Source organism: Apium graveolens, chromosome 7 (assembly GCF_009905375.1).
Source record: "Apium graveolens cultivar Ventura chromosome 7, ASM990537v1, whole genome shotgun sequence".
Lineage (NCBI taxonomy): Eukaryota > Viridiplantae > Streptophyta > Magnoliopsida > Apiales > Apiaceae > Apium > Apium graveolens.
In genome coordinates, this window is record NC_133653.1 from 59,854,095 (window position 1) to 59,867,176 (window position 13,082).

Consider the following 13,082-nt stretch of genomic DNA (forward strand, 5'->3'; position numbering starts at 1 on the left):
AAAGAGCGCGTTACCAGACCTATTGCAAATTCAGGCTGCTGTTGAGGAAGACATTTATTTGCTTCTGCGAACAAATCTCCCAGGTCTAAAAACTCAAACTTTTGTGAAGGGATCATGCCATCATCATCAGCAGTCCTCACAGTAGTGGAGCCTGTAAATCTGATGCAGAGGGTTGACTGCACAGGCTTCAAGTTTCCAACAGGATCTTTAACTGCAAACTGGTCAAAAACATAGACACCGCCTTTCACAATTTTCGTGCTGAATCCATTCCAAATGTTATGATAGGCAAAGGCATGAACGTGGTTATCCTACATTTAGATAATTTAAATGACATAAATATATAATACTGGAAAAAAGGATTGACAGTAAATAATGCAAAGATGAATAAATTTAAAACATACATCATCGTCAAGGAGAATAAGATTGTAGCCTTTCAATGAGTTCGTCTCTAAAGTCATGTTAGCCCACATCTTAGTAACCCTGACCTTAATTTTCCAGTTAGTGCTTGCCTTGTCGAGATTGGATAGACGATCAAATGATTCCATTGAAAAATATCACTATCACAATAGCAAGGAAAAAGTTCATTAAAAAATTTAATAACAAATCAGCAGGTAAGATATTTATAGATGTTAATATTCTAAGAACTGTATAAATCGCTTAAAGAATTGAAGATCTTACAAAATGGTTGAACTCTTGAGAGAAAAAAGGATGATGCTTAGCAAATGACAAAACTCCTGTAAAAATGTTGAAAATATATTTAAACAGCAAGGCATTAGGGAGATGCCAACAATTTAGCTCGAAATTGATAGTGCAAATCTATTCCTTTAATTGAGAATTAGAGTAATATCCCGGTTTAATTTGCTGATAATTCTTAAGGTAAGTGTTTGATGTGATTATGACAACTAACCAACCTTATCATTTGGGTAGAGTCCAACAGAAAAAGGGAAAACTGAAATGCAATTCCTAATAAAATATGTACAGTATATAAACAATTAAGAAAATCTTCCTAATCAAACAGATTATATATATTTTTAATAGATAAAATAATTGGAGATTTAATGTATATATTAAGTTCATAGACGGATGCAGTAAAAAAAAGTGTAACATTTTGGATGTTGAACTCACACCATTGATATATCAAACACAATAAATCCAGAGTTCATAAGGAAATATAGAAAGATGTTACAAGAAGTTCTTAATATATCATGTCAATTGTCTACACTTGGAAGATTGTAAAACACTTCCTCAAAAACTACATTATTTGTGATATCTGTGCTAATACCATCACAACTATCTATGAGAATATGTAGGCCTTCAGGTCGGGTCACTCTGGATATAGCAACATAACTGTGTCCGTGCGAGAAAGCTGCTTTAGGAAGGTAAATCCCAACCGTATCAAGTGATTGTCCCTGACTTTTGTTAATCGTCATGGCATAACATATTTGAATCGGAAACTGAACGCGTTTAAATTCAAACGGCCAGTTTGTGTCACTTGGAATCATCTCAATTCTAGGTATTAGATGTTTCGTTCCAACATGAGAGCCACACAAAATCTCACATTCAATACTGTTCTTCCTACAGGATTTCACAATCATTCTTGTACCATTGCATAATCCCATGACCTGGTTTAAGTTTCTCATAAGCATGACGACAACTCCTACCTTTAATTTTAACTCATGCTTAGGAATGCAAGGCATATTGATAGAGTTTAGATACTCAACTGGAAAAGCGGATCTAAAATCATTATCATCATCACCTGCATCATCAATTGAATCCTGACTCAGATAAGTGTAAACCATGCCCGGAATTTTTTCAAGTATCGTTGTATTAATCTCATCCACCACGATATTGGTAGGTGTGAGTATGGCCCTTGATCTGAGGTATTCATGTGAAGAGATATTTTGTATAAAATCTGGGTACGTCACTTCAAAAAGCTTCTGGATTGGATCTCCGGACGTATGAACGATATATTGATCAGGAATCTTTATTAACATTTCACCAGTGTCTGGACTTGGAAAAATATTGGTTTCTTTGCCATCGCCGACAGCAAGCTGCCACTTGCTAAAGTCCGCAATGGTTTTATTCTCCAAATCACTATTTCCTGCATTAAGCCGCATGTTTTGCTTCAATAAAAATACTTCACAGGAATCCCAAAGCTTGGATTTATTGAGGGTAGAGCAGACAACTTCAGCCCTTGACGCTTTTGGAATGACAGGAAGTATCTGCCTAAAATCTCCACCAAAAACAATGGTTATACCACCAAATGGCTTTTTAGCTCTGCTTTTATCAATAGCAGACATAATCTCTCAAGGATCGATCAACGCATTCAAAAGCATGACGATGTTGCATAGGAGCCTCGTCCCAAATTATTAAATCAGTTCGCTAAAGTAGCTCAGAAATATCAGTCCCGTGTCTTAAACCGGCAGAACAATTTTCATCAAGCTTGAGTGGAATGTCAAAGCGGGAGTGTGCGGTTCTTCCACCAGGAAGCAACGCAGCAGCTATACCACATGAGGCAACAGGAAGCACAATCTTATTCTCTGATCGTAATCGACAACACAGTGTCTGCCACAAGAAAGTTTTTCCACATCCTCCACTTCCTTAAACAAAGAAAACACCACCTTTTTTCTGTATGATATTGTCAAGAATGGAATCATAGACTATCCTCTGTTCATCATTGAAAAGACTATGATTTATTGTGTGGATTCTCTTCATTTCTTCTATATCATAGGATGTTTCCTCAAGAATTAGTCTATTCTCAGAGTTGGAAAAAAAAGCATCTCCGGGATATGGCATATCTGGGAAGTTTCTAAGGCTTTTACCAATATCATTCAACAATTTCTCTATCTCTGCAATAAAATTATTAAAACTTGATAACATTAATCCAAACATGGAACATGTAATATGTACAAAGTATTATTAACAGCTCATACCTGCAAGAGCGTAATTCTGGATCTCAATATCTGATAGACAAAGGTTTAGATTCCCAGTGAGATGTCGCCTCACAAGAAGAATATCATCTGACATGCATCCCCAATGAGCTTCCCAAAGGCTACGCGGATGAGAGACTGGAATGTATACTAAAATGTTGACAAACATGGCACGTAATTGTGGAGGCATGGATGTATGCGCATTTTCACCTATAGCTTCGTGCCATTGCTGGTCGTTCTGGAGGATACCTAGCGCGGCACAGGCTTCGTGAAAGGAGTTATAAACATGGCCGTTGACTGTCTTCAAATCATCAAAATATACAGCACCTTTAATCCTAAGCAGGAGCATGCGGAGATATAATAGTTCACCGCTAGATGAATGTACTTCAGCAAGCCTACCGATGACATCACCTCTTTTCCTCTGTTTCCAGATACCAGGTTGTGGATGCCATGTAAACTTGCTTGGAAATTCTGAATAGGTTAAATTTGGGGCCTCTGCATATGTTTTATTTGCATCAAACCATGCTTCTAATTTGCTTTTCTTTGTTCCAGCATTGTCGAAAACTTCCTGTAGATTTTCTGAGCCTTTAAACGACACATGCTTGTCATTAGGTAGATGTACTGGCAATCGTTCAACAGAAGGCCACCGGGAATGGATGTCAAAACCAAATATCCTCCATGATGCTTCAGATGCACAAACATATCTTCCATTCAAGTATTGCTTGACTTCATCAAGCGGCCATTTCTCAGGAGTGATTGTGGTTGTGCACCCTTTTTTGTTGTTTTTTTTCCTCAGACACATGGTGGTGGTATCATGTCCTTTTAAACAATATTTGAACAGATATTTCAATGATCTGGAGCTGTTACAAATCTCCAAATTTGTGTGACATTGAAATCTTATTAGAAGATCTCGATTGTAGGGGACAACATAACGATTATATAGGTCAATTCGCTTTTTCTTCACGGTAATTCCAGTTTTCCTCCTCTTATAGATGGGAAAGCCACAGTCATCAAAGTATGTGTGAGAATTATACATGTTAAAAAGGAAAGAACGATTTTTCAATTTAATTAAAATAAATCTAAAAGGAATGTTTTACTAAAAGGTGAAAAATTAAATGTTGTATTCTTTCAGTAGTCTTTGGAAAATTAAATTAATGTAAAAGATCTCAGAATTACCTTTTAGGAAAATGTTTAATACAACGACCTTTAACCATACACAGAGAATTGACACAGTCAGTGCCACATGGTCCGTGGATCATGTAATTCTTGACAGCTTCGTAACCAACTGGATCAATACTTGGGTCAGGAATTTCTGCAGAAACCATTTTATCTATTTGTTCAGTTGTTTTGGGATGATCGTTTGGATGCAACCATATTAGCATGTGAGCATGTGGCAATCCTCGCTTTTGAAACTCTATGACGTGCATTACTGTAATATGAAATTGATGAAAATAATTAAATAAAGCCTTACATACATGTCATATTAAATTTAAATCATAAGCAATTTGTTAGAGGAAGAAATCCTGAAAATAGCATACATCCAATACAACGTCCAAAACAGTTCTTATTTTTTATTTGATCAAGAAGTTGGTCAACTTTCATTTTAAATACCCTTGCAACTACGTCGGGTGCGTCAACAACATCAACACCAGGTATAAATTTTAACATCCTCTGAATTTCAGGCCATTTTGTGTTAGTGGTCATCGTAAGGAACAATGATGGGTGTCCAAGTGTTCGACAAATTGCCATTGCGTCCTTGAAATACTGGTTCATGTATCTTTTACTGCCAGTGAAGGAGGCTGGTAAAATTGTTGCCTTGCCGACATTTTCAGGATTGCTGTCACCCTTGTTTAGTGCATCTCGTATGTTGTGGTACATATCAGAATGAATTGTGGTCTGGTGACCTCTGATCCAGTCAAGTATGTATTGCTCAATCGCAGTAAATGCCTCAACAACATATTGCTGCCATAAACGTCCTCCGAGATGTGGAGTCAAACCTGAATATACATAAGACAATTATGGAGAAATTTAGAACAGTAGAATTAATTCATATAAAAGTGTTCAAATTTAGGAGTTGATTTTGAACATACCTTCTGAAGGCCGTATCATGAGTTTATAATTGTAATATTCTTTCATCGTGATGAACTCTCTCTCCCCCTTTTCATCCGGATATTCATCTTCGGTATTTTGACGTTGTTTCTGATTTTTTTGATTTGGTCTGTTTAAAGGGATTTGACGGTAATATCCGATGTCTCCATGAGGAAAAAGAATAGGATACTGAAGCTGCATAAACCATGGATCTAGTTTCAAAAATTCTCTCCAATCCATTGGTTCTCGAATGGATTATTATATCCCTGCATCCTTTAGCATACTCGTCAGTGACAATCAACCCGGCAACTTCATTCGATTGACCAAAATGGTTAGGTCGACCAGATGCGGAAGACGAAGATATTAGAACTAATCTAAATTCATCAACTGGATTCTGACTAATTCTTTCACGTGCCATATAAAAACCTTTGACCAAATGATTATGTTTATCCAACATTTCTAACAATAACTCAATGATTTCTTCATCCACGGCATCTCGTCCTCCCTTAACGGCGTTTATTATGTTATGTACTTCATCTTCAGTGTTATATATGTAGAGTTGACAGAATTTGGGGTTCTCACCATCAAGTGGTACAAAGCTTCCCATACTGTGGTAATTTACACCTTTTACCTTGAAACAGTAAGGAGCACCGCCACGATTGATACGATCAACTTGACCTCCGGTGGAAGACATGACAAACATACAGTTGTACATTCTAATATTCTCCTTGAAATGCCTAAAACAGGATCCACCAGAAAGGAGTGAAGAGAGAGGCTCGGGAGGTTGCTTTTCTTTCTCAAGAATTATCTGACCATTTTTACAACAAAGAGAGAAAGTTGGAGGCTTCTTGGTCGCTTTTTTATTATTTCTTTCATGATTCCACATGATGGACTGACACTTTGAACAAATTCTATCAGGATCACCGACATCGAGGTACTCACTCCACTTAGTAACAGTATTGTCAAAATCATGTACATCAAAATCGTCACAATCACCTACAAAATTTGAAATATTATGATTGTGGAACATCAGAGTAATTAAGAATGAAACTGAATATCAGTTCATACCGGTAGATATACAATCACTATCGCTGCTGTCACAATCTTCAACATTGTTAAATTCTCCTAATAAGTTCTTAGAACCTGAACTTTCTCCTCGCTCATAATAACTTTTTACGGAAGATGTATCATATGTTGAAGAACGTGGACTAATTTTTCCACAGGTTTTTTTGGATTGTTGTTTTACAGCGATATCACTGCTTGAACCTAAAGTTACTTGTGGCCGTTTAAATATAGTGGATGCGGGCAGTGCAAAAGTGACAGTACTATCTGCACTTTGAGAATTTTTTGGAGCTGCAATATTTCGTTGTTCTCCTGCTACAACAACAACATTGTTAATAAGATCAACTACTACTATCTTTATTTGCATAAATAGTAAACATCTCTAATATACAATTTTGATTTTGAAACGCACCTTCAAATCCCATGGATCGTAATTTCTGAACGCATGGAGTATGAGGAGTTGCGCATGTTTCTCCATTTATCTGTACACCTACATGGTTGAACCAAAATTTATCAAATTGTGCGATGAATTTAACAATTTGAAAATTGTATTCTATCAATATAGCAATAAGACAACCATGGACAACTGTAATAAAAAATAACGTTGGTTATGTTTTGACCTGATATTTGAGAACAGTATGAACGTGAAGTGTTTCCAGGTCGGGTGTATGGAGAATTATCGAGTAATTCTCTGTCATGCAGACTATTTCCGCACAGCCTATTTTTTCTTTTACCTGGAGAAGAACATAACCAATTCATCCAATATAATATAAAATTAAACACAAATTTTTCCAGCTATAAGTGAAGTAAAATGTGCCTGATGTTTGAGAAGCATGTGAAGGTGACGCAGTTCCCACAGGCTTGTGCACAATGCTTTCGCTAACAGTTGGATCATCCGTCAGTGTACTCGAGAATATTTTGTGTTCCTTAAAACTGCAGTTCTTTCGACGCACCCTCATTTGGTTTTTTTTCCTGCAATTTCCAGTAAAGACATTTATATTATCAAACAGGATTCTTTAGTAAAAAAAACTGACCACACTTATTATTGCTTACCAGGTTGTTTCAGGTTTGGTTTTGTATTTGGTTTAGTATCGAGGCAATATCCGTCAGTACCTAGTTTCTCAAAACTGGGTTGGAAATTAATGTCAACCTGAACTTCATGGAGAGTTGACATTAACATCTGTCTGGTGGCTAATCTATCCTTATCACTGGATTGGTAATTACCGACTCTTGAAACTGCATAATTAAAAGGTATATTAAAATTAAAAATATTGTAGATATAAATGTAAACTTGGGAAATTACCAGCCTTTGTCGTGTCAAGAGTGCGCATAGACTGTTTGCCTAAATCTTCCAAACACAATGGAAAATCTCCGGAGAGTTGTTGCTTACATAGTTCTACGTTAATATCTTGCAGCTCTGTGTGTTTAAGATACCTATTTTCAATTCCACTGAATGCTGAAAATGGTATTGTATAAACACAACATTAGAATTACATTAAGAAGCAAATAAAAACATGTCAAAGTGGACCGCAGTATACAACAGACATTGACTATGTTCACTACTTGATCGGCTGAGAGATGATATACTTAACAGAATTATTGGACTCTGATTATCCTTGCGACTATCTGACAATGTATGTCCAATCAAAATTATTGGATAAGATCCGGGTTTAACTACAGCAAAGAATAGAGAAGAACTTATTTTCAATTCCACTGAATGTTGATCATGGTATTGTGTAAACACAACATTAGTATTACATTAAGAAGCAAACAAAAAACATCCAAAGTGGCCGAACCTGCAGAATGTGAATTCTGAGTAAATTCGATATTCTTTGATAATTCAGTCAAAGGAGACAGCTTTGCAGAATTACCTGCATCAATGAAAGGGGAATACAAAGTTAACTTAAAATACCAGGCCTATCTACATACATGATTGTCCTGCAATTCAAGTTACCGTTAATTGTTTTTAGAGGATTACGGCTAAGATATTCTGCATTATTAGTCCTCAATGACTGATTGAACGGCTGCGGTTTGGTACCTGTAACAATCACAAATAAACAACATTAACTATACATCAAAATTGTTAGAATGTCCGGCTATGGCCATGATTATCCTTGCGACTATCTGACAATGCATGTTCAATCAAAATTATTGGATAAGATCTGGGTTTAACTAAAGCAAATAATAGAGAAGAACTTATTTTCAATTCCACTGAATGTTGATCATGGTATTGTGTAAACACAACATTAGTATTACAATAAGAAGCAAACAAAAACCATTCAAAGTGGTCGAACCTGCAGACTGTAAATTCTGACTAAATTCGATATTCTTTGATAATTCAGTCAAAGGAGACAGCTTTGCAGAATTACCTGCATCCATGAAAGGGGAATACAAAGTTAACTTAAAATACCAGGCCTATCTACATACATGACTGTCCTGCAATTCAAGTTACTGTTAATTATTTTTAGAGGATTATGGCTAAGATATTATGCATTATTAGTACTCAAAGACTGATTGAACGGCTGCGGTTTGGTACCTGTAACAATCACAAATAAACAACATTAACTATACATCAAAATTGTTAGAATGTCCGGCTTTGGCCATGTTCAATAGTTGATCGGCTGAGAGAGGCTTAACCTGGCAAAATTAGTGGATTTTGATTCTCCTTGCTACTACCTGAAAATGCATTTCCACGCATATTTATTGGATCAGATCCGGGTTTAACTGAAGCAAAGAATAAAGATAGCCTTATTAACGTCTGCATAATAACTTTTAGATTCAAACTACGTCAGTAAAATGAAGAAACTTTACATGAATCATTGCAGGAGGAAATCATCTGGTAATTATCTGCACTCTGAGAATTAGTCATGTCTGTAAGAATGGAATCTACATTCCGGCCACGAACGCGAGGTTTTTTTTCTGATTGGACAAAAACTGAAAAATCATTACCAAATACAAAACAAAAAGTGTAATAATGAGACATGTTCATCAGATTTCATACCTTGATTACCTGAGGTGTGCGATGCATTCAAAATATTTTCAGTATTACGACCACGAACACGTTTGGATCCTATAATTAGTGATTAACGTACATAAGGTATAATCCTGTGAATCACATGACAAAATAACAGATAATAATCAAACAGCAAATTAGAAACTGGTGATAAGCAATACCTTGAAATTCCATGATTATGATATCGTTTCAGCGCCAAGATTCAGTTTTCAGATCCAATGGTCATCCATTGTAGCGTCTAATTCGCGAGAGAGAGAGAGAGACCGAGCGAGAGAGAGGGGGAGAGAGAGAGTGAGAGAGAAAGAGAGAGTATGGAGGAAGAGTGAAAGAGTGATGTAACAGAATGAGCAAATCATGCATGATTTGTTTTTTTTGAAATTATTTTCCATAGATAGGCTGATTTTGAAATTCAAAAATAGGTAATTAGTAATTAAGATGGGTCAATTGAAGCTAATTGGATAGTCCATGGATATAGCAAAATATATAGGATTTGGGTCATGGGTAAATTTATTTACCCATGGGTAAATTAGGGAGTAGTCATTAAGATATATAGATTTGTGTAGTTTCAATTTATATGGGTGTAAAGTGATTGAAACTTATTTCGTATGAATCAATAATATTTTATTACAACTTCGATATTTTCGTGTTAAATATAAATATCATATTGTTAAGTACATGACGACAGTGTGTAGCTAACAAATATATGTATTTTTATTGTTTATGCATGATGTATGTATACGTTATGTTCTAGTATAAGGACCAATGTCGTGTTATGTTAATCGTTGTTTAGTCTTGTTCGTGAATAATTTTAACGTTTTTTAATATACTAACTTCAAAATAATATATATTATTTTTTCAAACTAAATTTTCCAAATTTGTTTAAAGTGCCATAAATATTATTTTAAGATTATAATCCTTTTAGATGTCTATGAAAGAATTCATAATAATAATTTGTGTGAATAATTTATTCATTATTCTTTAAATAACATAAAAAGGAACATATCAAGTCATATAATTGAGTGGATTTAAAAGTTTTATTTACAATTAATTTTAACATATTCAGTTACTTAATCTTTCGAGATCTCTGATATAAATATAATTTAATGATTTTTTATTACAATATTGTAGTATGATTTAAGTTATTAAAATATGAAATAATTTTGTATCAAATTAAACTATTGTGTGGTGTTCAATATTTTATTCGCAAAGTTTTAAATAGAACTATAATGTTAATTATATGAAACAATTAAAATTTACTTTTTTTTATAAGGGTAATGTCAAAAATCTTTAAATGTCAAGATATTACATTTTCCAAATTAAATTAACCATTAGCATATTTTTATAATAATAAAAATTTATTTTTCTTTTTCTAATTTCAAATTAAATAAATTAGAATTTAAAAACTCAACTATTTTATAATTTACCATCAATAAAAATATCACAAACACATATACACATAATTTAAAATTTGATAATAATGCATATTTTTCTAATAAAATAAAATATTTAGAAAAAGTTGGTTTAGTTCTACGCCCATACTTTTACAAGACCGTGCGATAACTTGGACCAAGTCTTGTGTATTTTTTAATTACCAGGCCAAGTCATTGATAATTCATCACAAATTAATCTAACAACTTTGATTTACATTATTTATTGATTTGAAATTATAAAAGTCTCTAACACACTAATTCATGATAATGTAAAATGCTATAGACATACAATTTCATTAAGATAATGTCATCATCGAACCGACAAAGAAATATACTAAATTCAAGAGTAAAACATGTATTTTAGCTTAATATGTATCTGATACCATTTGTTAAATTTGGTCATATTTCCTGTATTTTTTAAAAATTGATTGACATTCCGATGTTGAATTAAAAATAAGTTTAAATATATTATCCAAATGAAAACTAAAAATAGTTATATTTGTCAGAACACTTGATAGTACTTCTGTCTTATAATTGTTGACTTCTTTCACTTTTTACCGCCAATTTGACCAAATGACTAAAATATAACACTTAACTCTCTAAGGATTAAATTACCTTTATTATCTAACAATATAATTTTAATAATTGTTTTTATTGTATATATGTATTCACTTAATTATTTTTTCTTATAAATTTATGATTATCACGTTTGAATTTATTAAATAATTATGAATATTCAGTCAATATATTACATTTATCTATATATATAATGTTTATCACTAATACTATATCCTTAAGTCGAATGATTTAAAAATATGAAAGTTAACTATCCATACATTACTAATTTATACTGGATAAATGTATAATACAAAGTACAAATGTAAAAATAGAAAGATGATTAAAAATTATTAGTTAGTCTCAATAAATATAATATCAAATATTTACTTTTTCAAGACGCACAAGAACACCTAATATGTGTATGATTAAAAACACATATGGGTGAGTAGCTTGGTGGTATGATATTGTGTAAAGCAAGTACAAGACCAGGGTTCAATTGCAACCAACAACATATTTTTTAAATAAATATTTCATATTGGGGAAAAGCCGTCGTTTGTTTTATGTGGAGAAGTATACTTGAATCAAAGCAGCTTTACAACAAGGGGTCAGAAGAAGGATTGGAAATAGGGAACAAACAAATATTTGGAAAGTACCTTGGTTGCCTTGCTTACAGAATGGGTGCATTAAGACTGTTATGCCTTAGGAATTAGAACATGCAATAGTGGTCAATCTAATGAATGACGATAGGGAAGGATGGGATGAGGACGTGCTGAATGATATATTCAATGCCAGAGATAGGGAGTTAATCAAACGCATTCCAATGTCATTGCACTTGCAACATGATTCATGGTTTTGGAACCTGGAGCAAACTGGTTTATTCATAGTTAAAAGTTGTTATAGAAGATTAGTAGGTGAGCAAAATGGTCCACATGAAGTACTTTGGAGGAAATTACGGTCCCTGGATCTCCCTAGGAAAGTGACAAATTTTATTTGGAGAACTTGTCGAGATATGGTACCTACAGCTGCTGCATTGGCAGCGAAACATGTTCAAAAAAACATGATATGTTCCTGGTGTATGTTGGCAGATGAAATGATAGAACATGTGCTTTTTGGTTGCTCATTTTCTCAAGGTGTATGGTCGAGAGTAGGGATTCAGGAGATAAGTCATGAGAGGTGTCAAAGGCCTGTAAAAGAAGTACTATGTTCTCTAGGTAGTACCTTCACTAAAAAAATTTATCCTGGATAGCAATTGTATGTTGGTGTCTGTGAAATCGAAGAAATAGGTTGGTCTGGGATAGGATTATGGGATCGGAGTTTGGATTTCATGCAGCAGCAACTAATCTTCTTAATGAATGGAAGGATGGGCAAGTGGTGAAACAAAATCACAGCCCTGTAACGAGTTCAACTACAAGACGTTGGTGTCCACCAGCTCATGGTTGGGTGAAAATCAATATTGATGCAGCCATCTTTCAAGAAAATGAGAGTATAGGCATTAGTTGTGTTATCAGGAATGAAAATGGAGAATTTGTGGGTGCTAGAGCAAGCAAGAAATCAGTATGTTTACAACCGAGAGAAGCAGAAGCAGTGGGATTAAAAGAGGCGTTGACATGGGGCAAACAACTCGTATTCAAAAGATGCATATTTGAGACAGATGTTAAAATGGTAGTGGATGCTTGTAAAGGAACGCAAAGCAGGTCGTATTTTCACACAATTATGTTAGATTGTGTAGAGTCTTTTAAGCACTTTGATGTGGTGCTAGTCAAGTACGTTCATAGGTCTGCGAATGTTGTGGCTCACACGTTAGCGAGAGCTACTCTTTCTATGTCAGGCTTCCAGGAGTGGTTTAATGTTGCTCCAGATATTATCTCTCATGTATTAATTTTTGATTCGATTTAATGAAAGCAAGTACATTTATTCAAAAAAAAGTCTCACTAATTTTATAGCCATGTTGGGTTATTATATATAGAAGATAATGGTATTTATAATATGTTAATACTTAGA

At 34.2% G+C, this 13,082-nt stretch overlaps 3 protein-coding genes across 3 annotated transcripts; 1 reads left to right on the forward strand and 2 right to left on the reverse strand.

Moving 5' to 3' along the window:
• Positions 1-1,208: 1,208 nt before the first annotated feature.
• On the reverse strand, positions 1,209-2,300 carry LOC141673683 (uncharacterized). Its single transcript, XM_074480428.1, has one exon. The coding sequence runs from the start codon at positions 2,298-2,300 to the stop codon at positions 1,209-1,211; it is 1,092 nt and encodes a 363-aa protein (XP_074336529.1).
• An 82-nt stretch (positions 2,301-2,382) lies between these two features.
• On the reverse strand, positions 2,383-7,039 carry LOC141673684 (uncharacterized). The gene is made up of 11 exons (XM_074480429.1): positions 6,898-7,039; positions 6,701-6,814; positions 6,493-6,570; positions 6,099-6,392; positions 5,303-6,014; positions 5,021-5,148; positions 4,469-4,927; positions 4,107-4,359; positions 2,934-4,009; positions 2,622-2,849; positions 2,383-2,540 (listed from the first exon to the last, which is right to left on the reverse strand). Exons 1-11 carry the CDS (start codon positions 7,037-7,039, stop codon positions 2,383-2,385), a joined length of 3,642 nt encoding a protein of 1,213 aa, XP_074336530.1.
• A 4,775-nt stretch (positions 7,040-11,814) lies between these two features.
• On the forward strand, positions 11,815-12,327 carry LOC141673685 (uncharacterized). Its single transcript, XM_074480430.1, has one exon. It carries the CDS (start codon positions 11,815-11,817, stop codon positions 12,325-12,327), a length of 513 nt encoding a protein of 170 aa, XP_074336531.1.
• The last annotated feature ends 755 nt before the right edge of the window (positions 12,328-13,082 follow it).

Bases quoted from the DNA above. Each gene is read 5' to 3' on its own strand.
- LOC141673683 (XM_074480428.1), bottom strand. From the start codon at position 2,300: ATGTCTGCTATTGATAAAAGCAGAGCTAAAAAGCCATTTGGTGGTATA.
- LOC141673684 (XM_074480429.1), bottom strand. From the start codon at position 7,039: ATGAGGGTGCGTCGAAAGAACTGCAGTTTTAAGGAACACAAAATATTC. The intron at 6,015-6,098 runs GTATATCTACCG...CAAATTTTGTAG, and splicing joins TGACAGCAGCGATAGTGATT to GTGATTGTGACGATTTTGAT. The intron at 4,360-4,468 runs GTATGCTATTTT...TTCATATTACAG, and splicing joins TTTTGGACGTTGTATTGGAT to TAATGCACGTCATAGAGTTT.
- LOC141673685 (XM_074480430.1), top strand. From the start codon at position 11,815: ATGAATGACGATAGGGAAGGATGGGATGAGGACGTGCTGAATGATATA.